The sequence below is a fragment of the Buteo buteo genome, chromosome 6 (genome assembly GCF_964188355.1).
Source record: "Buteo buteo chromosome 6, bButBut1.hap1.1, whole genome shotgun sequence".
NCBI classification, from domain to species: domain Eukaryota; kingdom Metazoa; phylum Chordata; class Aves; order Accipitriformes; family Accipitridae; genus Buteo; species Buteo buteo.
This window is the reverse complement of record NC_134176.1, coordinates 19,035,410-19,058,201: the sequence shown is the minus strand read 5'-3', so window position 1 is coordinate 19,058,201 and position 22,792 is coordinate 19,035,410. Positions and strand designations below refer to the sequence as shown.

Below are 22,792 nucleotides of genomic sequence, written 5' to 3'. Positions count from 1 at the left end.
GGTTAAGAATTGAGTGCAAAGAAAGCAGTTTTGGAAACAGAAAATTTACTTCTCCGTGCCCTTTTTCTTCAAGTCTGTTGACACATCAGCTGAGGAGTACCAAGGAAGGAAACTAAGCTTGGACAGGAAGAAAGTACTGTTCAAGTCAACAGGATGAGACTTTCTCCACAAATGATCCGAAGCTACACATGACACAGCAGTATAAAGGATGGTGGTACATCATGAAGAAAAGCAGTAAGCTGACTGCACCTTCTAGGAGACAAGCTAACTGCTTAGGCACACAAGTAGGAAAAGCTTCCATTTACTGATTTTCTACTGTAGTCCACAGTCATCAGAATTGGACCAACATGGTAAGAAGGAGTATGCAGCTGAGGGCAACAGTGAGATACAACAGATCAACCCAGAAACAAAGACTAAAGGGAAAGGCCAAGACATCGTGGTATCCATAAAAACAAAGATGAAATAGTGGTACTGGTCACAATTATCACCTCTTAAAGCAAAAAGAAAGCAAATATCTTGAAATATTCTCACTACAAAGACAAACCTGCCCACGCAGGCACACCAATGCATGGAGGTCAGTACTGCCGTTCTCAGCCCCCTGGAGGTAGGACAGTCTGTTTAACTCTAGGAACCAGAACAAAGTATTTCTGCTTGATGGAGGATCTCCAGATGACATAACAGACATGACTGTCACCTGCACTATACCTGAACTTTGAGACAGCCAAGTGTGAAGTAAGAACTGTGCAAGCTGGTACTGTGTCATGACTCTATTTGCTTTTAATTTAATAATAATAATTGCATTTTAATTTAAATATTTCAACAGTGGTTGTTTTCAAGTTAAAATGTGCTGTGTCCTCTGTTTCTGGACTCCATTACATACAGATTTTGAAGCAGACAAAACTAGAGCTTCCTCTACTGAACTAGATCAAGCAACCCTCAAAGACAAGCTCTGCCTGAAAGCTGTGACTTGTCTCTGCTATTATCTGCAATGTGAGACCAGCTCTGCCGTTTTATTGAGCAGAACAATGAACTTCAGACAATTTGAAGCAGAATAGAGAAAGCAAGAAGGAAAAAAGGACAGAAGACATTCTGTAATATTTCAAACTATTAGGTGTCCAATGCCTGGTACCAAGATCAACTTGATTCTAACCTGTTACTTCAGGGAATGGCCCATCTCCACTCACCTAACAGATCTACTTTCAGTTACAGCAACAAAGAACAGATGCTGTTTTCAAAGTTGTATGAACACAAACTTGAGCTCATCCCTTATTCAGAATGAAGAGTTCCTTAATTTCAAGGAAAAACACCCAAACTAACACATTCCTTTCTGGGGGGGGGGGGGGGAGGAACCAAACAAACAAACAAACAAAAAAACCCACCCCAAAACAAAAAAAAACAAAAAACCACAAACCCCCCAAAACACCAAACAAAACCTAAAAACATACCACGTAACAGAAACTACACAACTGTTGCTTGTTAGACACTGAAGTAAATGCACTTAGGACGCAATACTGTTTTTCTGTTATATATAAAATTATACTTTGATTGTAACTGGTTACAGCAACTGGGAACGATTTGTGAAGGGAAGTGAAAAATATTCTGCAGTCCTTGAAATGTGACAGACCATCACCAACCAGTAATTGTCAGGTCACTGAACAAGAGTACCATTTAATCAGGAAGGACAGGGAACTATCTTATAAACTGGAAAATGAATTTAAAAACCATACCATCTCAAGAACTACCCGCATTTTTCTTAGGCCAAAAAAAAGAATTTAGAGCAAAAATAAACATGCACACAGTTCTGAACTCACATCGAAGAAGAGAAAGTGCAATTCATGTTACTCTGAACTCTAGGATCACAACTAAGATAACTGGGGTGACAACTGTTCATTCTCCGTAATATTAGATGCTTAAGGAGAAGACCATCTGAACGGAAAAAAAGTTCAAGATCTCACAAAGCTGCTGATGCCATTCTAGAAGGTCTGGAAGCCAAAGCTTTACACAGCCAAAGATGACAAAGACCTCTGAAGTACTAGCTAAGTGGAATACAGTGTGTGGAAATTCAGAAGCGTGAAATGCTGTGGGAAATGTGATAGGAAACTATCATTACCATTACAAAAATAGACTGAAGCTGCAGAAGACCATCCCAAAGTTATCATTTGCACATCAGAAGCTGAAATAAAGATAAAAGTGCAGACATCTGAGATTAACAATCCAGACCCACAATAGTCTGAACTGGAAAATGTTCCTTGTTAAGATTCATGTGCATTCATCAGCAGTAGCCCTTCTGCTACTATGGAGGCAATTTTGCTATGAGGTTTGTCGTTACTGTGAGATGAATCACTATGAGGTCACCAAAATTCAACCTAGAAGCATGTCCATGGTTAGTTAGAAGATTAATGTGCAGTAACACTATACATCACAAAATAGCCGAAAAAACCCAAAGTGTAATTAGGCAAGATGCTAATGAATAAAGTTGCTATAGATAATCTAATGCTGAACAGAATTGAAACAGTCAGATCAAAAGAACAGATATCTAAAGACTGTGCATACCTTTTCAAACAAGAAATTCTATTTAAATACAAGATATGAATCACCTTTGGTGTCTATCATCAGAAATCAGCACAACACTAGAAAAAAAAAACCACTTTATTGAATCACAGGCCCTTTGGACACAGTGTTAAAAGTAACAGAATGTAGATTAATTTATCAACAAAAGAAAAGCAACTGACAATTTAAATGTTGATGGAAGGTATTTACATATTAGTTCATGCAGACATTAACCAGGAAATTTAAGAATTATCTTCAGAATTATCCTCCCTCAGGTAAAGCTTTTATAACCATCTGTCCAAGCCAGCATAAAATATTTACAGACATCAACAAAAAAACAGGAAGAGGAAACAATCACAATAGATCCCAGAACAAAACACAAAAACAAATAAAGTGACTGCATGTAAGGCGAGTCCTTCATAAACCAGGTCATCTGCCTATCTACAGAATGAGTCAGAAGCAAAGAAATCTTAGCAGAGCTTGCACCTCATCATTAGGATTGTATAAAGGTTAGAGAGATAGAGAGAGAGAATGTTTCCCTAAGATATCAAATGATGCAAAGCAATGAAGGGGATCCAACAGAAATACTTACATGAAGAATATAGCTGCAAATCACACCCTCAGATACTCAGGCTTTCTTATATGTTTAAGCAAGTCTGGCAAGTGTTTTCTGAATTGCCTTCTGAATAAAATCCTAAAGTGCATTAAAGTGGCATGTAAGTCTCCTAACTCTTTTGTGGAATCCAGCATCAGCTTTTAAACCATCACATTTAGAACACATTGAAACAAAGCTGAACAATGGGCTGACAATTAAGACTGTGACTACCAGTCCTCATTTATTATTACACGTTTTATGGAATATCGCTGAAGCAATGAGAGCAAAATGAGCAATGGTACCAGACCCTTTTACAGATCATTTTAGCCAGGTTTGTTAAATTCCAAAGCCTGGAAAAAACAAACATTTAATAGTCATTCTACTCCTTCATAATCAAAGCTTATCATAATCAAAGTTACCAGAAGATAAATAACAATAAATTCCTAGACTACAAAACATTTTTTAAAAGTATTGATTCTGAAAGAGTAAAATCCAGAGATTTGAGCTGTATTAAGGATGATTCATAAACTTACTCTTAAAACACACTTTATACTTCCCACAGCAATATGAGAGCACATATATTTGAGTGCTCAAAAGAGAAAAGTGGAAGTAAAGGCAATCCAAGCTTTGAAATATTCAACTATTAATATCTCCCGATCTCTAAACAATAGAGAATTAGTACATAGAGTCAAATAAAAAAAAAATCTGTCTTACAGAAAATACAAATTTAAAAGTATCTTTAAATTTTCATAAGAATGTTTCCTTTCAAAAATAAAAAACAGAATACTGTAGAGGTGCCAGGTGTAGCTCCATAGCAAAGGTTGAATACTCTATTTAATGCGTGATTCATCACGTTTTTTAGCCATAGGAATTTTCACAATGCCTTACAATGCAACATGAACCTTACCGTTTACAAATAAATCCATTCTAGTTTAAGTTCTCATTCAAGAAGGGGTGTACCAACTACTAAGAAAAAAATTAACTCTATGCCAGCTGAAACCAGGACAAGGGGTAACTAAGAATTTGCAACATTAAACCCTTCAAGTAGTCCATGTCTTTATTGTCTGAAGCCTTTTATAGTTTCATGCTGAATTATAAGTTAAGACTATTTGACTCAAGTAGAAGTTCCAAATTCTTCTACCTCTGGAGCCCTGCAGCCCATTGCTATGTTGACTTCTGGGCTATACGCACCTTTTCGCATGTCACGTGTTACAGTCAGATAAATTGAAAACTAAAGCAAGTTCTTTAGCCCAAAGTTTGTGATAGCATTAAAATGAATCCAGTGTCCTCTTCAATATGGATTTGTCAAAAGGAAAAGAACAATGTCTTAAAGCAAAACAAACAATATATGTACAGACTATAGTCCATACATTCATGGAACATCTCTCAAGTTCCCTCCAAGATCCCATTTTGCTAATCTCTGCCTCTCGCTGGGCAAAGCAGGGAGTGCACATGCATGCTGCAAAACGGGCAACCTCCTACCTAGTCACATACACTGAAGGTTCAGGATCCTTTGATCCTTATTTTGTTTTGTCCCCAAAACAAGAGCTACAATAGAAGCTCTTGGGGGTAAATATCAGTATTAACAGTTCTATTTCCTTCTTAGCTTCCTAAATCACCAGTCTTTCCCTCTCTGCCCATATCCTTCCCTATCACACAAATTTTCTCTAATAGGCTTTACATTTGCCATTGTTCAGTTCCACAGCATTACCAGGAAACAGAAAATGTGAAGAGGCAATGATATTCTTTTTTAACTGTAAATAATACATAACATCTTAGTACAATTTCTAATCTTTCTGGAGACCTAACTCTGAGGTTAGCCTTCAAAAAATAAAAGTGCTTCCTCTACAAGATTCCAGAAACAGATAATGCAGAAAATTTCATTTTCTTATTATTTTCACTGGAGAGCTTCACTGAGAATCAGAGACCCTCACCACTTCCTACCATTTGATCTTCAGCATACTTTTTCTTCTAATTCCTGAAAGAGAAGGTGATTCTACTGTCCCAAGAAACTCATTTCCTTCCCAAAGTGAGAAAAGAAAGATGGTGACTATTCTTCAGAGGCTGAATTGTGAGATTTCTATCAAGGAAAAAATGGTTTGTGTGACAGGAGGAAAAAAAATAAAAGTTGCTAAATATATTAGGATAAAATCATTATTAACTTAAATGTGTCCTAAAAGTCACTGCTGTGTCTAATCTGCAAAATAACCAACTGAAGGAACAACCATTGAAGCACATGCATGCTTACATTTTCCCCAGCAATAGGGACACATCCTGATTCTTTGCATCATTAAAAAATACATACACAGAGTGGTGCCCAGTATTTGTAATACAACAAGTCACACAGCATCTCACAGAGGCACTCAGGTGTTATGCACCACCGTTCCTTCCCTATCACAGACCCAATCTACATGCCTATGAAGTGATGTTTTTTCAGCAATTGCTTTCTTGGTCACACAACAGAGGAGTTTCAGGGCCCTAAGAAAATGGGCTATAGAGCTAAAATTAAGGTTGACCCTACAGATCAAAGCCAGTACTGTAATTTCAAAGTCAAAGTTTAAAAGAAGTCAAACCATGGTAAGATGGGGTTAACAATCAGCTGGGAGCCATGTAGAAATAGCACTGCATATGCTCTAACTGTGCATTTCAATATGCCGCAATACTTGCTTCAAGGTAACAAGAATCATCTGTTTCATTCTTGAATATACTCATTTCATCTTAAATTCAAGTTTTATAGTATGTTCACTTAATCACTTGACCGTAATCAATGCCTGTCTCTAACTTGTTTAATGTTTTTAGAACAATTCCAAGACCCAAGTAATTGCAAATGCAAAGTATAACTGTAGGTTCACCTGCATTTAGTTGAATTGAATACATAATTCTTTGTACTTTGAGTTTGTTATCAAGAGGTTCAAGCAACAACTTCCATAATATGAAAATGAGACACTCCCTTCTCAAAGAAGCCACTATTTCTACCACAGTAGTACATTCTTTTAAAGTACTGTGGAGACTGACCTCTTTTTCATCTGCCAACTGACAGCTACTTTCGATATGTAATTCTAAATCATTCAATTAGTCAGAGCTAGCAACATCAAAGAAAGAACACAGAGAGGAGGGGAACACTAGAATCTAAACAAAACTCATATTAAAAGGATATTCATGGTATAAAACCTCAGTATTTAAGAACAACAAAGATCCTCTGGCTCCAATTCTAGTTCTTGCATGTCCCCTCACCCTCTTTACCAAAATGAAGCAAAAGTAAATAATCATGCTGCACGCTGTAAAACCGTGGTGGGTTGACTCTAGCCAGCAGCTAGGTACCCACACAGCCAGACCCAATACAAAAAACTAAGAAAAATATCCACAGTATCCTATAGATTATTTGTGTATTTCTGTATCAACAGAAGCTGACTGCAGTTTTTCTCCTCAAATTATCGTATCTCCGTGCATTGTGTAGAGCCAAGTTCTGAAACAGTATCTTGATACGTCTTGCATAGTGATGACACTATTGACACCTTCAGGAGTAGGAGTCTCCCAGGAGTACATGACAGAGCAGCTCCCTCCTCCACCCTAATGCTCCAGAAATAGATGAGCCATTGCTAGAAAGCATTTTACAGAAAGCATAGTTTTCTAAATACTTAATAAGGAGAAGAGAATGAGGATGGGAGAAGCAACTGATTCCTATTAAGCTGACTTTCAGAAGCTTAAAAACACACAAACAAGGTTGAGAATTTTTAAATTACAAGTATCAGTACTTCCTGAATCTACAAAGCTTTAAGATCCAGATCAAAATGAAAATTGCTTATTATGCTATATTAGACAGCAATTTGTCTAGTTTATATGAATGTGTTTATTCCTCAGACTACCATTAAATAACTATTCCACAGGGATATGTGCTGTCTCAACTTTTATAAAAGAAATCTAGACATAGCTAGGTAACTATATAGAATAAATGTGTTCCACTTCCTTTCCCCTTACTCCTTTTTCTCCTGCACACTGAAATCTAGCAACACCCAACGAGACAAGTAGGTTTTCCACCAGCTCTTTTGCTTCTTCTTGAAAGAAGGAAACTACAGTCCCTTTGGTTTCTGCGTAGCTATCAGGAAGAGTGCCTTTTTTTTTTTTTTTTTTTTAAAGCTGCAGTGATAGCTACGTTCCACTGGGGCACCTCCATTGAGCCCCTAGACCCGAGTGACGGGGAACAGAAGGCTCAAGGCAATCGAAAAGACCCAGCACCACCACTTGCCTTCCCCATAGGCCCGTTAGAGAATGTCAACTACATTAACCCGGGGGAGCAGTTGTCTCAAACTTTTCCAATGAACAGCATCATATAGTTACTTTTACTTTATCACAGAGAAAAAAAGGAGAGAAAAGGAATTAAGGCCATGGGTTAATAGCACCTCCATTGTTAATAAATACAGAGAATATACATCCTGATTATGTTTTACACACACTTCTAAACAGTAAAATTTGGATTTACCGCAGTATTCAAGTTGCCTGGAAACTTCTGAGAAGCACAGGGTCCTTATTAAAAATATGTAAGGATCTTCCCCAAAATAACAAGCTAGGACAGAGCATTTCTGCTCTATCTTGAAAGGTCATATATATTTCACATGTTGAACTACTTCTCTAGAGGGTCTTAGGGTCTTCAAGTAACTACCAAGCTACAAGAATATTCATAGACTGAAAAGCCAGATAACTCTGTGGTTACATGTTGGCACAATCACCTCCCTAGAATTCTGGCACTTCACCGAGGTCAGAGAAAAGCTGTCACATAAAACGACATCATTTAGGAGTGTAACAAACAGCCGCCCGCGCCCGCGCCCCCCCCCCCCCAAGTAGTGACATAGCCATAAAAGTCAAACGCACAATTAAAAAAAAAAAAGCTAACCCCTATCTGCTTCGAAAGCGTCAAATACCACTGAGGAAGTGGGACAGGGGAGCGAAATACTTAGCAGAAGTCCAACTGAAATACTTTTTACAGAAAAAAAAAAGGGACCCCTCCCCCGCCCCCACCTTACACACTCCTGCCCATGTCTTTCAGCTCATCCTCTTTTTTTTTCTCCCCCTCACCGAGATTTCCCTACTGGTCCCGATCAACTCTCTTGAACCTCCTGCCTCAGCACTTCTTCCCCAAGTCCCGGCAGCGCGGGCCCCCTCCGCCACCCCACGCGCTTCCCGCCGCCCTCCCCTCAGGCAGGAGCGCTCCCCTCAGCGCCCCCCCGTCGACACTCCCCCCCGCCCCCCGCCACGACCTCCCCCGGCAGCCCCGGCCCCCCAGGCCCGCCCCGCTCACCGTTCCTCAGCTCGTGCTTGACGGTGAGCAGCGGCAGCTCCCCTTCCTCCGCCGGCCCCGAGGGTCCCTCCATGTTTTCACAGGCGGGCGCTCCCCCGCCTCTGCCGCTCCCCGTGTGTGTGAGCGCGGAGGCGGGGGGGACGTCACCTGGCCTGAGGCGGATTTTATTTTCCAGGGGCGCTCCGGGGGAGAGGAGCCATGCAGGCGCGCTGGGGGCGGGGGGCGGCTGTTCTCCCCTCCGCCTTGGCGAAAATGGGGGGGGGGGGGGAACCAACCACACCACCCAACAACAAACAGTTATTAAAATACAGGGAGGCACACGCACGTCGGCTTCCCTCCCCCGGCCCTCAGAGCCAGCCCATGTCCTTGCGGCTGCCCTCCCCCTTTGCGCTGGCCGCCCTCCCCGCCCAACAGCAGGGAGCGGAGCCGAGCCGGGCCGAGCCCAGTGCGGCCCAGCCGGGATAGGCTGAGCGAGACGGGAGGAGGGGGCGCCCTCAGGAGCGGCTCCTACTCAGGCGCTGGCGCTGGCGCTCGCGCCCCCTTCCTCCCCCCGCCTCGCCGGGCGCTCATTGGGCGCGCGCACCCGCGAACCCCAGCGACTGTTGGGCAGAGAACGTTCTACGTGCCTCCCCCCCCGCCCTTCCGCCGAGCGGCGCGTTCCCTCATTGGATCAGCGGCTGCGCCAATCGCTGGCTCCGCCCTCCCGCTTTCCCCCCAATCCCTCTACTCCCTAATCTTGTTTGTAAACATTCCCCCCCGCCTCTCCCACTCCCCCCCACCCCGCTTGAGGGCGGGCGCCGGCTTGCCTGGAGAAAAGAGAAGGCGCTGATTGGCCGTGGAGCTGGCAATCATCTGAGGGAGCGGCAGTGGCGCCCTTCTCTTGGGTTACGGGCCGCTTCCATCGTACGGGGCGGGGGGGGAAGCAGTCGTGGGCTTCCTCACTCGCAGTGGCGGCAGGGGCGAGCCGAGCAGAGCTCCAGCCTCGCGCGGGGGGAGGCGGCAGCGGGATGGGGGAGCAGGGTATCCCCCGGCCGAGGGACGCGGCGGGGCAGGGAGGAGCGAGGGACGGCCGGGTGGGGGGTTCCCGCGGGGCCCTCACCGCCCGCTGAACCTCCGCCTTCCCGCAGGGCGCGGGCGGTGTGTGCGGGCCCGCAGCGGCAGCCCGTCCGTGCGGCAGGGCAGGGCACGGCGCGGCGCGGCTCGGCTCGGCTCGGCTCGGCCGCCTCCTTGGGCCAGGACAGCTGGAGAGCTGCCGCCGTCAGTGTGGCAGGTCGGTATGTCCGCCTCCAGGCCAGCGCCGCGGCCGTGGGGTGGGCGCTCAGGGCACGCAGGCTCCACGGCCCCACGAAATGGGGCCGTGGGTGGCGGGGCGGCGGGTGAGCGCAGGCCTGGCGCCGCGCTGCGCTGGGTGGGCTGCGGGGAGAGAGGCGCCCCGCGTCGCGCCTGACGCGGCCTTCCCCCTTAGCCGGGGCCCCCGACGGCCCCGGCTGGAGGAGCAGGCGGCGTCCGCGGCCCGGCCGCCGGGCAGCGAGCGGAGCCGTCGTCTTTGGGAGGTTGAATTTACTGCAAGGTAAAACAACCTCCGTGACCGCTGAAAGGCCGCAAAGCAAAGAGGAGCTTGGTCGGTTATGCCGGCTCTGGACGTGCTTGTGAGGGGGCGTCGCCTGCCTTGGTGTGTTGCGAGGCGGGGGTGGGAGAAGGCGCTGGGTAGGTGCATCCGTGTACCCGGTTCACACTGCGCTGCTTGGGGCATTTTCATTTGGTCCTTTTAGCTGCGTGGGACACGCTGTCCTGACAGCGGGTTGTGATTTCATTTTTAAGGAAGATGTGTTTTGAATCCTGTTAGACCCGTTCATCGCACTTGAGCCTCTCGGTCTGCTGTGCTTTGGAAGCAATCTGATACGTCTAAAGCAGTCCACATTTCCTTGAGACAGATCACACAAATCACTTTTCTCGCCATTTCTTATTTACAGTTATTTCTGACTTGTTGCTTTTGAATGCTGTTGCTTCCTGTCCTTTGACACTGTAACAAGATGCTAATTTGCAATGCCAAGTCACATACAACAGCTGTGTTCACGCAGGGTCTGATTCTGGTACATCAAGCATCAATGAAATAAAATGTCTTCTGTTAATCCTTTATTCATGTTTCCGTATTATATATTTGTGCGCGTGTGTGTTTGTACACGTATATATGTAAAATGCATGAACACATATACGTACACACATTTCTACGTTTTTTCCTGTACAGAGATTGAGTTGAACTATTTAAAGTTGATAAGGGCTTTCTACTATAGAATTGTTTAAATATCAAACCTTGTTTCTAGGGTGCTTTTGGGATTGGTTTTCTTTCCAGAAATTAAAAATACTATCCAAGGGTTTCATAGTATTCCTGGTAAAACTTTTGAAGGTGTTTTCTACAGAGCACTGCAGGTGTTTTGTTGAGGTATCTCCCTGTAGCATATGGTACAGACATAACTTCATTGAAAATGTCCATCCAGTTACTGCCTTCCCAACAGTATTATATCAAGACTATAAATATTAGAAAGTATGATCGCAGAAGATGTTTTCAAACTGAAAGATAATTGATTCACTAACTTTTGTCACTTGATTTTAGAAGCCTCTCTATTGCAGAGACAGTAAATGTTACGTCAGCATAATATTAAACTACAAAAGGGAAAATAATGAAAACAAACTGATAAAGTTCGTTGTTAAATTAAATTCTTGCATCTTTGTAACTAATGGCTCCTTTGTACAACTAGTGGGGAGTGTCAGTTTTACTTCTTCTTTACAAGGGGTAACAACCACTTCTGATTAATCTCTGTCCCAGATGTTACATTTTGAAGAGACTAGTACTAGATTTTATCCAGTGGCTCTACTATCCTACACTTTGGACTGACTGTCCCTGGCAGCCTCAGAAGAGAGAAACTGAAATCTGACTCCACTCTGTTTCTTACTAGCACTTAGTGTGAGTGGAGCTGGCAATGAATCCAGCAGTTGCTAATAGTCTTGGTTTCAGATGTTCATAGTTTGACAGACTTTATCTGCTTATTTGTCTCAGGCTGAAACCTCTTTTCTCCTTTAAATTTCAGCTAAAACAGCTTTAAAGAATGAGGTGATAACCCTAAAACATCAAACCAAGGTTAGTGATCCATTGTGGTAGCTGCTGACTATGCATATAGCAAGACACAGTCATTACCCTGTATATTTAGGTTTAAGTTGTGACTGGGCTTTGAACATACTATTGCATGAACTGAAAGTTCATTGTTACTACTGAGGGACCTGATGATTTGCTCGCATCTTGGAAAAAGTAACTGAGCAACATGGTCATTCCATTAAAAAAAAAAAAAAGATTTTTTTACATAACAATCTCTCCAGTGTTAAAATATTTTTGTAGTGGGATTCTCATGTCATATCCAGAAACAACAAAGCAGCCCTACTGAATGCTTGGAAAGAATCCCACCTTCTGACAGACAAAAGAGCTATACTCATACTGAAATCCTAAACCTCCTGTCAGTAGTCCATGAATACAAGACTATGTTCAAGTTTTCATTTCAACTGAAGTTTTGGGAGCAGTGGAGGATTAAACTTGGTCATGTGCTTGATTTAAGAGTGGACCTCCCTTCAGTGGAACGGTCCAGGCATAATGGAGCTGTTTTCATTACCTCTATCACCTTTATCTTTGAAGCAGTATCATGTGGCTTTGTGGTTGTTTGTAAAAGGACACAGTTCTGTCAACCTTAAGGGTAGATAGGATTTACAGATAGGTGGAAACATCCGTACCAGAAAATAAAGCTGTTTAGGACTCGTTCTTTATGAGTCAGGGCAAGTGGCATGACATAGCATGGCATAGCTTGCATGCACACAGCTGAATTCTTTCGTAACAGGGTGGCCTTTTCCATGCTGCCTACTGGATTTATACAGATTGCAAACCATTACTGAGCTGTGCTAGCCCCCAACTTGTACAAGGACATTGCCTGGGAGAGTACTAGTCAGGGGCCCAACCATTCCCAAAAGCATGCCAGCAGTCAGAAATATGGGTAGTCATGTGCCTGCAGTCAGATTCTGCCTTTATCCCATTTAAATCACTAACACAGGCAGTCAGAGAGTCAGATGAGGGAGAAAATTTGGCTTGAGCCTGCAGCCAAAGCAGGCATGTGAAAGTACAGAAAAGTGATGGGCTATGGACCCACAGGGAGTACAGAATGGTCTGTAATAGATTTGTTTACAGTTTGGAGAAGTAAAACCACCCTTGCTATGTAAACTGTGCTTTTAGAAGTGCAGCTCTGAGTGCAATTTAACTGGCTGAAAATGTTATTTGCATTTTAAATACTCATTTATTTGTGTGCTATGACACTGAACAAAAAAATACTATTTGTAAGATGTGCATTCAATAAATTATCTCTCCGATGTTAAAAAAAAAATTGATGTAAAAACGATTAAAAACTGTGGGGTGATGCAGAGCCACTCTCCCTCCATAGTGTAAATGTATATATTTTTTTAAGTAGCATTTACATATTCATGTTTACGATAAGAGCGACCTGACAGGTCAATCAACCAACAGTTCAATGTTTGGGCTGAGCATGAGCTGTAAGTTTGGGAACACGGAGTAACAGAATTCTAAAGATAGATGTCCCTTCTCTACCCCACAACACAACTGTTCAGAAATATGTGTATTTACTTGCCATTCCTAATTGTGAAGAGAAGGAGGGAAAAATGTTGTGGGAAATACCCACATGGAAAGATATTATTGAACTTCATTTAAGAAAAAGTGTCACAACATTTCCTTTTTGGTTCTAAAAGTGGTGGTGTGCCAAGCTGGTTTGAGGGCTGAGGTGAAATTGAAATGCTCAGTGTACAGACTTCTGAGAGGAAATGAGAGAGAGAGAGAAAGAAAGAAGAAAATAAGTGCTGTAGCTGCATCCTTCCAGGGTGTCACTGCTTGACAGATTTGAGGTACTTGATTTACTTTCTTTCTGAAGAAGAGCTGCATATGAAAGACATAGTTTCTATGGAGCTGGTGTTGGAGGCGTCTGGCACTTTCTTATGGTCATTGAATTGTTACAGAAATAGGTGTTATTTTCAAAGTACAAATGTTGGAAAGCCAGATGATACAAAATGTTCCCCTTAATCACTCCATGGAGAACATTTGCACAGCAAGGGAAAAAGAGCATCAAATTTTGGAAACCAAGAAATGAATTTAGGGAAGGACTCCCTGTGAAAGACAGTCATGACATGAAACAGCTTTGTGTGAGATTTTAGTACAGTATTAGTTCTAGTTTCTAGTTTACATATATTCTCTGTGGTTTGGGTTTTTTTTTAAATCTGCAGTTGAACATTTTGTGCTTGATAACTATCAGAAAAGTAGATTGGGTAGGTAAATTTGCTGTTTAAAGCATTTTTGTATGAAACTGCTCTGGCCAACAGTTTTATCTCTCTAAAACCACTTAATGTCTTACCATGAAAGGAGAAGTTATGCTAAGCATCCAAGCCTAATAATTCTCTTTAACGGAAGTGGTACAACTCTGTCAGGAAATGGATCGTTTCTTGAAAGCGTGCATAAAAATGAAGATGTGTTACTGACTCTAGAGTTACATCTTTGATTAAACTTAAGTCCTGTTTCAGTTAGCATTCATTTCTTCACTGAAAATTCATTTGTTTATTTTTTCTTCAGTTACAGTACAGTTAAAACTACTATTCCAGACAACACTTTCAAAAGTTTAATTATTAAAAATCTACATGGCTATAACAAAGAAACAATAAAAATACTTGTTATTTTACGCAGTTTCTGATGAGGAAAAGGAAAATGAATGAACACTGTCCAGAGGGGAAAGGAAGCAGCATCTATTAAAACAGAAATAGGGGTTCATTTCAATTTCTTTTTTTTTAATTTCAATTTTTTTAAATGCTTAAGTTAGGCAGAGATGGAATTTCTAGTTTTGGATCCTAATCCTCACTCACAATAATTTGAAATTATTTTCAAATTTGTTGGAAGAAACACAGAGGGCTGCTCTACATAATGGTATCATTAAACCTCTGAGTAATACTGACTGCAGTGTAATTAAACTCAAAATCCTTTTCAGAAGACTCACATGTGAATTCTCACTATTTTGAAAATTGACTGTAAACTTTGGAGAAATGGACTTTAGAAAGGAGAAGCTAATGAAGATGATCTGAAAGCTAGAGATGAGGAAATTAAAACTTTTAACTCAGCATGGAGGCCATGAGTACATCCTGATAGTTGCAGAAGCCGTGCATCTGCTTTCCACCCCCAAAGAAGGAGACAAAAATATGAGAAAAAAGTGATTAAATGTCAGAGCTTAAAGGTATGCATTGTAGTTCTTAAAGAGAGCCACTGAAAAAGAGGTAAGTGAAAAGTAGTGCCATGTGAAATGAAGGGGGAAAGGCAGTTTTTGAAAAGCATAAATGAAAACTAAGAAGTTCATTTCCACAACTTTTTTTCTACTGACATATTTAAAGATATTGCATCTGTTAAATTACCATAGAGCAAAAAGAGGTTTAATGAAGTGAATAATATTGCAGAGATTCATTTTTTCCTTTTCCCTTTACCTTGACAAAAGTTGTATGATTATTGATTTTGAACCTACTCTTTTAAATTTAAAAAGATAAGATGGTCCCATGAATTGAAATAACAGAAGAGAAAATTTTGAAACAGATGGATAAATTGAGAGAAATGTATTCCAGACTCAGGTGGTATATCTCCTGGAGTTCAGAAGGAACTTGGAGCTCCTCAGAAAAAATACGAAAACTCTCATTAGTTTCAAGTACTATATCAGGTGACTGGAAGACACCTCTTAACATACTATAATATAAAACACCATTTAATATAAGCAGCATTACAACTAAAAACTTCTTTAAAAGGACCAGGAAATTGTTTTGATGAAAGATCTGAAAGATTACCCTTAGTTTTAAAGAATGAAAAAAAAATAAAATGGATTATAAAAACAGCAGATAAATATGATTCCAGGAACACACACCAGATATAAAATACTACTGTGAAAAATCAGGTAGTAAAACCAGTATCTGTAATAATAAATTACAAATTTTCAACACATCTGAAAAAAATGGGGATTTTTAACTAAAGTTGCGTAATTGACACTGGTACTGTAAACTGTATGACTTGGGACTAGAGCTAACCGGTAACTGGTACTCAGCAATTCTATCATTTCATTACTGTTTTTCTCAAATTTTTCATCCCACACTGATTTATTGAGATACAGGATAGAAACTTGAGTATGTCTAGCTCAGCATCCCATCTCCAGCACTGCCCAATAGCAGCTGTTTAGTGTCACAACAAACTTATAAGAACCTTCTAAGGTTTAACTATGGAGTCTATGAATAAAGACCTCCATTTGTTTGCTTTGACTTTGCCATTTGCTAGTTTCATCTGATGACCCATAATGATTTAGTTAAAAAAGAGAATGAAGAATTGTTACTTTTTATCTCCTCCATGCTTTTGTTGGATCTGCACCTATTTCATAAGCAAACCCAGAATGTGAAGCCCTAGTCCCCCCACCTCAAAATGTCCAGTAAAATATTTGCTGTAGGTACAGGCTATGCACTTGGTACTAGCAGTTCTTTGAGCTTTCAGTAATCCATGCGCAGCCTCATTTCTTTCATTTTTCTTAGGTAAAGGGCTTATAGGGGAAAACTAGGTTATTTAGATGTTAGAACCCTCAGTTTCAATACACCTCTTTTCTAATGTGAAGTGTTTGCTGTGACAGTCTTTCAACAGGATATCAAAACCCCAGTTGGTCAGAAGGCATTTTACACTTCTTTTGTAAATTCCTCAGGATTTGCGTTTCCTCTGAAGTGTTAGACTTCTATGCAAAGAAATGTCCCATTAAGCAATTTTCCTTTGGCTGTCATTTAAGCCTGGCTAAGAGTGGGGTTTGGCATCCTCCTCCTTACAACATGTCACATTCAAAGTTACTTTTCTGTTGTGACTGCTTGTTAACATATTGATGGGGAACATTACAGCAGTGCAGAATATTGACATTGTAAATAACTCTGTTACCTCTAAGCTACTTCAACCCCCTCACCCCACAGCATTTTCTGGGATTTAATGAAGATTTACACTAATACCACATCTCTATCCAGCTTCAAAAGAACACATTCCTATTCAACCAGATTTTATTACACCAAATCCACCATGTCATTACAGAAACTCTGTAGTAAGTGATTTGCTTCCCATTGGACTCAGTGCTGCCTTCCTACGGCTCTAGTGAGATGCATCTTCAATATGGGAAGTCAAATGAGGCGAACTCCACAGATTCTTAGAACTACAATATGCAGAGAAGTTAGGGCATGACTTCAACTTAATCACTTGTTCTCTGAGTAACGTATATCTGCAATGTGGCCTTACAGTGTCTTCCCATCAAAGCATTTGGTTTTGGGTGGTAGTGAGTTGTTGTGAGAAGCTTTCCATTGTTTTCCTAAGTCTTTAGATAATAAATTGGTTGAACTGTTTCACTGTGCAGCAGTATTTTTCTTTAGAAAGCTATGTGATTGAAGACACTGGACATGCACGAGGTACTGGTTTGGTTTATACATAAGACAAAATAATTGCTTTTGGATAGCAAGTACCAAAGCAACAGAATTATAAATCCTTTGGGATTGGACATGAACTCACTGCAGTTCTGGCGTGCTATCCTTTGATCGATATATAGGGAGGACATGAGGGAGATTTCTGCAAAAATCATGAGTCTCTCCCTGCTTTTGACAAACACAGAGCAAGTGTTAATGCCTTATTTAATCTTGTGTTTCAAGCCAGACCAGGACCATGCTTTCTGTAGCCTTTTATGTACCCTTTCTGACTTCAGATATCCCATGAAAAAGTAATCATTCCTCCTCTAAGGCAACAGTTGCCTAATCTTCCCAGTGCCTCTCTTTCTCTGCAGAAGTAAATGCCTTCTCACCCCACCCACACACCCCAGGAGAGCAGCCTCCCCCGCCACTCCCTGCTTCTGCTATAGTAGCAGCAACATTCATTTGTCTTTAGTTACAGAGTCAAGGATGTTATTGTCATAGTTACAGGTGATGCTACACATCTGCACATCATCACTTGTCTCTTCCTTTTAATGCTTTTACCTCTCTGGGTTGAAGCTTCACAGTGCATCCCCTTACATAGTTGAAGATTTGGGCTACAATTCAATCTATTTTGGCCCTATTGATGTGGTTGTTCTGTTTGATTTTGGAAACTTTATTCCTGTTGAGGTTCTTAAAAGTGACAAATATAGAAATCATGCAGTCTTATTAAAACAGAGCCTTGTCTAGAATAACAATAAAACCAAAACATTTACAGAAAGTCTGCCTATCCATCTTATTAATAAACTTACTATCCCCTGCTCGTAGAATGTTCGTTGCTAATCTTTAGCTATTTACTTCGGAGAGGCTTGTCTATATTGCATGTCTTGCATCTACCTGTTAAGTCCACATATTCAGGCAGGCAATATCCCAGCAGTCAAGTTACCTACAATATTCATAAGCTGTTTCAAAGAAACCACAAATGTATTCTGATTTATTACAAAAAGATCTAATTAATTAATTTTAAATTTTATTTTATAGGTGGTATTGAGGTTATTTTCAGCAGAAGTTCCAATCTATAATTGAAAACATATGCTCATGGTTTTAGTCACCGGACAAGTGTTCAGTGCAGGTAAGAGATTACATCACACTGCAGTAATGCTGGAGAGCTCTTGCTATAGATTGGCACTCCTTTGTGCTGAGCAATGTACAGCAATGTACTAAACCAAAAAGGTGCCCCCCAAAATTTCTCATTAATGTGCTATGATGAAAGCCCTTAAAGCAAAACTACAAACTGGGAATACTTTGACTTTTCCACTAAAGCTGATAATTACTATAAAGGACAGAAATTGGTTGTCCATCAAAAATACATGTCTGTTGGGAACAAAATGGGCCACTTAGAAGCATGGTATCCTCTCTTTTCCTGTTTAAGACAGACATTTGAGATGTGTGAGTTCGGCAGAGCTCATGAATGCAAGGTCACTGAAGGTGGTGCATTTCTGTTAATATTCTTAGCCATTTTTAATATACATAGATTATATCCTAAACAATGCCTACTTAGTACGGTTTGTTTTGCATATTTTCTTTTGTATACTTAGTAACCATGGAAAAGTCACATACAGATCACCCTATATTCTTTGAACTATAAGATATTAATTTTGGACTGTCTTTTATTCTGTTTAATTTATGCAGTCTTGAAGTAACAGTCTTTAATTAAGAACAGTTTGCTTTATATGATCAACCATGGAATGAATACATATGTATTATATATATATGCACACACTTTTTTTTGCCTAGAGTTTGAAACCAAGTACTGATCACAATGGTTTCCTTCTTCAAAAGGAGTGGAAAATATTGTGTAATATTTTCCAAACTGAAGCTACTTAGAATGCTTAGTTTTTAAACTTCCCAGTAAATGGGGAAAAAAAAAAAAAAAAAAGCATGTTCATTGTTTCGTCAGGAGGACACAGATTTGCTAATTTTTATAAATCGTTTGTTATTCTTTTGTATGCCTTCTGGTAAACTATATTTTCTATGTCAAGCAAGAAAGTCTACTTCTTTCCAGTCTTATATTTTCAGGCTCCAGTGAATTTGCATTATTTCTGACAGTTTTCCCATGGACACAATGATTGTATATCTCGTATATCTGCAGTCTGAAGTGCTTAATAGGTTCAAAATTAGCCTTGTATACCAAACTTTCTGTGTCAAAGTCAGTTCATTTACAAAGAGAAGTATTACAAGAATAGAGAAGAGATTTTCATTAGGGAAATCTGTCAGTAGAGAATGGAGTTTGAAAGTCATTAGCTACCATTATCTTTTCAAATGTTTTAGTAGTAGCAACTTTTTTTTTTTAATAGCAGTCTTCTACTGTTTCATCAGTCTGACTGAAATCATAGCAGATTCTAGTAACTGATGCCTGTTCATCTTCCTTTTAGCTGATGAAAATCCTCTCTCTTCTTTCTGTAGTAAGAAACACCTTTAGCCTCTATTCAAATGATAATATTCTTCCATCTTTGTGTATTATTAAAATTACTCCCTGATAGGTATGATATAGCAGTGTATCATACAACATACCCTGCTCTATGTGATTTTTCTTTGTTTCTTTTTATTTCCAAGTAGCTGAGCAATTACGTGGTTTTTAGATTTATCTTCTTCTGTCCAGAAATGCTGATCCCAAATACTCCATTTTGAAAATTCTAGGTGGTCCCAAAAATGTGTCTTCATACTAATTGTACTAAAAGAGAAGCTAACTAAATAGGCCTAATTTTGAACCAAACTCACTACTCCCTTTCCTCTACAATCAAAACCCCACACATTTAACTGATCTTTTGGAGACAAACCCCATAGGTTTTCACAGCTCATTTTTTGCAAATGTGAATGCTCTATTTTAATTGTACATTTAGACTTGGAGCCCATTAATGCAAGCTGCTGAGTGCTTTTAATTTGTCTTGTCTTTTTTCACTGCATATACTGTGTTGTCTGACCCTTCTTTGGGAGAAGATCTCGTCGGTCATACCTGATTAATTGTATTCGGAACACTCTTCTAAGATGCTTGGCTCAAGAGGATATATGTTTATGGAATTAGGATTAAAGGAATGTCTGTGTTTGTAGATTGCATTCTAATATAAACATAGTTTAGTTACTTTAAAATATATTAGCTTTGAAACTGGAATCCTAATAAAAAAATCCATGCAAAATTCTTGGATTTTGCATCTAGACAGCTCCCCAAATAAATTAATTTAGGAGGCAGCTACTGGAATCCGTATGATATGCTGCAAACTGCAGTTACATGGGATAAAGTTCACTTGGCTAAAAGTTTTTACGTTAACCTCTACAAACAAAAAAATCACCCTTGGCTCCGAAGTTCCTGAATGACAGGTCATGGAAGGCTGAAAGGATATACCAGCTAAGTTTTGTCAGTGTTTGCTCTGATTTTAAACTCTTCCTTAGGTATGCATTATTGGCCACTATGAAAGTCAGGATACTGGGTTTGATGTAGCTTTAATCCTATCTTCTGAAGAATACTGTTATAATAGTATTTTGAATTATTTGGACTTTATTCATGCATTAATCCACACCATGAAACTCTTAAGGCACTATGATGTAATGGAAAGTGAAAATCCATTTCAGAGAAGGAAGAAAATTCAGCCAGATCAAAATCTAATGCTCAAACAAGCCAAGAGTCTTTTCCCATTTGAAAACAAAATAAAAGAAAACTTAGCACACTCCCCATACTTAGGATATGTAATAAGTTATGTGAAAAAAATCCAAGAACAAAAATGTTTATTCAAAACTTAGTATCTTAAAGCACCTCCTAAGTAGAAGCCATGGAATTTTAAGGTACATTATTGCAATTACCTATCTGGCATGTGTAGAGAAAACAGAAAAAAGGATCAATAGTTGCTAGGCAGACAAAAAAAAAGAGCTAAACCCTATTTCTGAACTGTATGGTTCATCAATAGTAATTATAACTTATTTTATATCAAGGTTGTTAGCTTGTTCCATACACGTGTTTATAAAAAGCATGTGTATTGCTTATTTGTATTGCTTATAACTTTTCCAGTCTTTACTTTAAACTAACTTTTCTGTCACATCTTTCTTTACTTAGATCTGTGTATATTATATGGCTTGTATGCAAACACTTACACAGGTGAAGTACAAGACAGCAAATGTTTAAGCACTTCATCTGTCCTTGAACTCTGTAGCACTACTTATCTACTTATCTCTGTTACTTATATTCATAGAAGTACTATAATTTTGAGGCTTAAACTGTAAGTTCTGAGACAAGGTTTTACACATATTACCTCAACCGTATCTGGGAACAAAACCCTAAATAAATAAAAAATAGTAATAGCTTAAATTTTGTTCTGTGCTGCTTCTATACAAAATATGGGTTCAAATCTGTATTAAAATGGAATTTTGGAAGTAGAGCACACCAAGATACACCAACCTCTGTAGCTTATTTATATTTTAAAAATATAAAATGAGGTGATAGATGTGTAACACATTTTCAGCCCTTACCTTCTTATTGTTTGATAATGAAAATCAAAATGATGACATTAACATCTCTTTCAAGTCAGCTAACTGATGCTGCAGCACTATGAGTCATCTCTTTAACAATGAGCCGCTTTTTAAAAAAAAATATTTTAACGGTGATAACATGTATGAGGGTGATAGGCCTACAGGTTTTACTCTGTTTACCCATGGAACATAGAGAAAAGCAGTAAAAGTTCAGGATTAATTCTATGAGCTAGAAAGGTGAACTGTGCATTTTTTTAACATCTTGGGTTCTCTGCTGAAACTGCACATGAAGGCAGCGGTTTGAGATATTCACGCTGCTGTAACTGCATTGAACACGGTACTGTATTGTGTAAGCCACTGAAGAGCTAACAGAGTGACAGCATTTAGTCATCTGATACCTGATCTAGTCTGTAACCAGAAACTTCTCATATAAGTTCTTCACATGGCCTGTGTTAGGACCTAAGCCTAGCAGAGGTCCTAAACTTCTTCCTTGTATTTGCTGCACAGCCATGGTGCTGCTGCCACCAATGGTGACGCTCTGAGGATACCATGATAGACTGTCTGCATCAGAAACATCCATATGCTGTGGAATGAGGCTATCCAGGACAGTTTGATAAAGGTCTGTATCCTTTCCCTCAATTTAAAAGTGTGAGGTAATTGGGGATTTCCTTTTCAGAACACAATGCCCATCTTTCTTTTAGGTAGTAGGCACCATTGCAGCCTATGGCTATAGGGTAACTCATTCTCTGCTTTGTCAGAGATTATTCTGGTGGATGAGGACAGTTGCCCAGTGGGATTACATCATATGCTGGTCTTGAATGACTCTTACGAGTTCAGAAATGGAGAGGGCAACTGGGGGCACCAACACACTACTTGCAGAACCTCTCTTCCCATGGTCAGTGTGATTGCCATTTGTTTATAAAACTAGTTCATTCCTGATTCCTACAGATGACTGGAAAATCAGGTCAGTGTAGCAACACTCTCATTTGCTTGGTTGAACTGCCACATTGTCCAGGTCTTCCACCCCTCATGTTACTGCCAAGCTGAGGTCCTCAGAAGTTCACATGGCATAGAGTCTTATATTGTCTCTGTATAGGCAGTGGAGGAAGAGCTATGAATGACATACAGGTCTTCATTTGGGTCCCATCACAAGGGGCTTTGTCTGTTCAGGATTATAACTCACTAATTCTGCAAGTTCTCATTCACAAGTTCAAGGATGGTGAACATTGTCTTTGATGATTTATAGGCTCTGTGATGCAGTCTACCAAATAAGTGTGTAACATCTG

The 22,792-nt window shown here is 40.1% G+C and overlaps 2 protein-coding genes across 13 annotated transcripts in view; one reads left to right on the top strand and one right to left on the bottom strand.

The window, feature by feature from the left end:
- Nucleotides 1–9,008, bottom strand: part of RPS6KA5 (ribosomal protein S6 kinase A5) — a 95,508-nt gene extending 86,500 nt beyond the window's left edge. For all 3 annotated transcript variants that reach the window (XM_075029979.1, XM_075029980.1, XM_075029981.1), the window contains exon 1: nt 8,442–9,008. In XM_075029979.1, the coding sequence (XP_074886080.1) occupies nt 8,442–8,514 (73 nt within the window). In that variant the 5' untranslated portion in view covers nt 8,515–9,008. The remainder of the gene's footprint in view (nt 1–8,441) is intronic.
- Nucleotides 9,009–9,288: 280 nt separating this feature from the next.
- DGLUCY (D-glutamate cyclase) overlaps nt 9,289–22,792 on the top strand; it is a 49,427-nt gene continuing 35,923 nt past the window's right edge. For 3 of the 10 annotated variants that reach the window (XR_012650695.1, XM_075029969.1, XM_075029972.1), the window contains exons 1-3: nt 9,468–9,711; nt 18,027–18,117; nt 22,014–22,129. Coding sequence is in view for 4 of the 10 variants with exons in the window: in XM_075029969.1 (XP_074886070.1) it covers nt 22,087–22,129 (43 nt within the window). In the remaining 6 variants the exon portion in view is untranslated. Of the gene's footprint in view, nt 9,345–9,467; nt 9,712–11,530; nt 11,581–18,026; nt 18,118–22,013; nt 22,130–22,792 lie in introns of those variants that run through there. The other 7 variants (XM_075029974.1, XM_075029976.1, XM_075029971.1 and 4 more) reach the window with 6 other exon arrangements.